At 42.5% G+C, this 2,642-nt stretch overlaps 1 protein-coding gene across 1 annotated transcript; it reads left to right on the top strand.

Annotated features, from left to right (window-relative positions):
• Positions 1-764: 764 nt before the first annotated feature.
• On the top strand, positions 765-1,868 carry LOC145776628 (uncharacterized). The gene has a single exon (XM_082587858.1). The coding sequence runs from the start codon at positions 765-767 to the stop codon at positions 1,866-1,868; it is 1,104 nt and encodes a 367-aa protein (XP_082443984.1).
• Positions 1,869-2,642: the final 774 nt, after the last annotated feature.

The raw sequence follows: 2,642 nt of genomic DNA, 5'->3' as shown, positions 1-2,642 counted from the left end.
AATATGGTGTGATGTGTGATTTCCGTGCACGGACATTTTGCCGAAAGACATTTTGCCGAAAGACATTTTGCCGAAACCCATTTTGCCGAAAGGACATTATGCCGAAGGACATTTTGCCGAATGGACAAATTGCCGAAAGGACTAATTGCCGAATGGACAAATTGCCGAAACAATTTGGAAAAAAAATACTTTGAAGTGACACAAGTCTCGTTACGTTGCAAGCAGTGCCTTTGAACTGGTAGCATAATTATTTCGAAGTGACACCAAGTCGCAAGTCTCGTTACCATGCAAGCAGTGCCTTTGAACTGGTAGCCTAAATATTTCGAAGTGACACCAAGTCGCAAGTCTCGTTACCATGCAAGCAGTGCCTTTGAACTGGTAGCCTAATTATTTCGAAGTGACACCAAGTCGCAAGTCTCGTTACCATGCAAGCAGTGCCTTTGCACTGGTATTTATTACTTTGAAGTGACACCAAGTCTCGTTACTATTCAAGCAGTGGCTTTGAAATAGTAATTACTTTGCTACTGTTGTTTGCTCAAAAATTATTTTATATATAGTCTCCACAGTTTTTGGAAATCAGTAGCCTATTAGTTTGAAGTGACATCAAGTCACATCTATGAGTATTTAGTATATAATTATGCAGTATCCACAGTTTTTGGACATCAGTATTAGACGTTAGATTATACCACTGCTTATTTCACCTGTTTTTTGAAATTCAATTGAAGCTTTTTATCAGTTTGTTTTGTGCTCAGTTTATGCCAATAATGGAATTCATTCAGAATATTAAAGGCAACCGCAGAATTCTTCATGAAGGTTTCGTATACGTTCTTGATAAACGCATAGATGACAAGTCGTACTGGAGATGTGAAAAACGCAAAGAGTGTTCAAGTAGGATGAAAACAGTTTGCGACGTTCTTCAAGGTCATTGTTCACCTCATTCTCACGCTCCTGATCCATCACGTACGGTTGTTGTGAAGACTATTTCAGCAATTCAACACCGCGCCGTTAATTCCGAAGAATCTACCAGCAACGTTATCCAGAACTGCACACAAGATTTTCCCCTGGCAGCATCTGGTAGTCTACCCAACGTCGATACATTAGCAAAAATGGTCAGAAGAAAACGCAAAGCCCCCGATGGTGACGACATTCCCGACGAGCTGCGCCGTACAACACGTGGAGAGGAGTTTCTGGCCATTTTTGACGAGGAATTAGATTTGTACATTTTCGCAACCGAACGAAACCTGGAACGTTTAGCTGCCGAACACCACTGGTTTTGTGACGGAACATTTGACAGTGCTCCTAATGGCTATCAGCTTTACACCATCCACATGATCGCAGCCGGCACAAGAACAATACCGGTTGTGTACTGTCTCGCAAAGAACAAGAACAGAACTACGTACGACCGTATTTTTATCTACTTGAAGGATTGTCGAAATGACCTGGCTCCTGTTTCGGTGATGGTGGATTTTGAAATGGCCGCAATCCAATCGCTAAGGGCCGCTTTCCCGGCTGCTGAAGTTAAGGGTTGTCTGTTTCACTTCGGCCAATGCCTGTGGAGGAAGGTACAGGAACTTGGTCTTCAGCAGTGGTACAGAGAATCTCCAGACAACGCGCTTCTCATCAAAACGTTCCAATCGCTAGCATTCATTCCAACTGACCGTGTAACGGAGGCGTTCGACGAGCTACTGGCATCGCTTGACGACGACATTGATGACGTACTTCATGACTTTGTTGTATATTTTGAAACTACTTGGATTGGTATCTTGCAGCGTGGTCGTCGACGTCGTCCTGCCTTCGTTCCATCGCTTTGGAATATACACAATCGAGTTGTTGATGATCTTCCTCGTACTAACAATTCCATCGAATGATGGCACCATGCTTTCGACCAACGAGTCTCCATCACACACCCCACGATACGTCGACTGACAGTAAAGTTGATAAAGGAACAATCGCACAACGAACTAATCCTGGAGCAGTTATCAGCTGGCGTTCAATTGGCACCACCAAATAAAAAATGTAAGGTTGTAAACGATAGACTAAAACACATTGTGGAAAATATCGATACATATAACACTTCTGTCGGATACTTACGCGCTGTCGCACATAATTTGTCAGTGAAATCTGTTTGTGAATGACATTTATGTGTTATTAGGTTATGATAATACATATAATACATTTGTATGATTTCGGCAATTTGTCCATTCGGCATTTAGTCCTTTCGGCAATTAGTCCTTTCGGCAAAACGAGTTTCGGAAAAATGTCCATTCGGCAAAATGTCTTTCGGCAAAATGGGTTTCGGCAAAATGGGTTTCGGCAAAATGTCTTTCGGCAAAATGTCTTTCGGCAAAATGTCCGGGTACCGTGATTTCGGACCTGTCATGTGAGTCTTTTTTCACTACGAACATCGTCCCCGCATAGAAGCGGGTTCTGTCAGGTTTGACTTTCGCATATGTTATATAGTTGTTATGTTGTGCCCACGTCCCGAGTCGATCGGTGGGGTTCTTGTGTGTTTCCTGTATGGCTAGTACAGAGAGTCTGTGAAATGTAAAGAACTTTTTGACATCTCGCATTTTTTTGAATATTCTGTTGATGTTCATTGAGCCAACCTTAAGGTTGCCTAATCCGGCGTTCGAATCGTTACT

Source organism: Aplidium turbinatum, chromosome 9 (genome assembly GCF_918807975.1).
Source record: "Aplidium turbinatum chromosome 9, kaAplTurb1.1, whole genome shotgun sequence".
Classification (NCBI taxonomy): Eukaryota; Metazoa; Chordata; class Ascidiacea; order Aplousobranchia; family Polyclinidae; genus Aplidium; species Aplidium turbinatum.
The sequence above is the reverse complement of the archived record's forward strand: the minus strand, read 5'-3'. Positions and strand labels throughout refer to the sequence as shown.

Excerpts from the sequence above, each read along its gene's own strand:
- LOC145776628 (XM_082587858.1), top strand. The coding sequence starts at position 765 with ATGGAATTCATTCAGAATATTAAAGGCAACCGCAGAATTCTTCATGAA.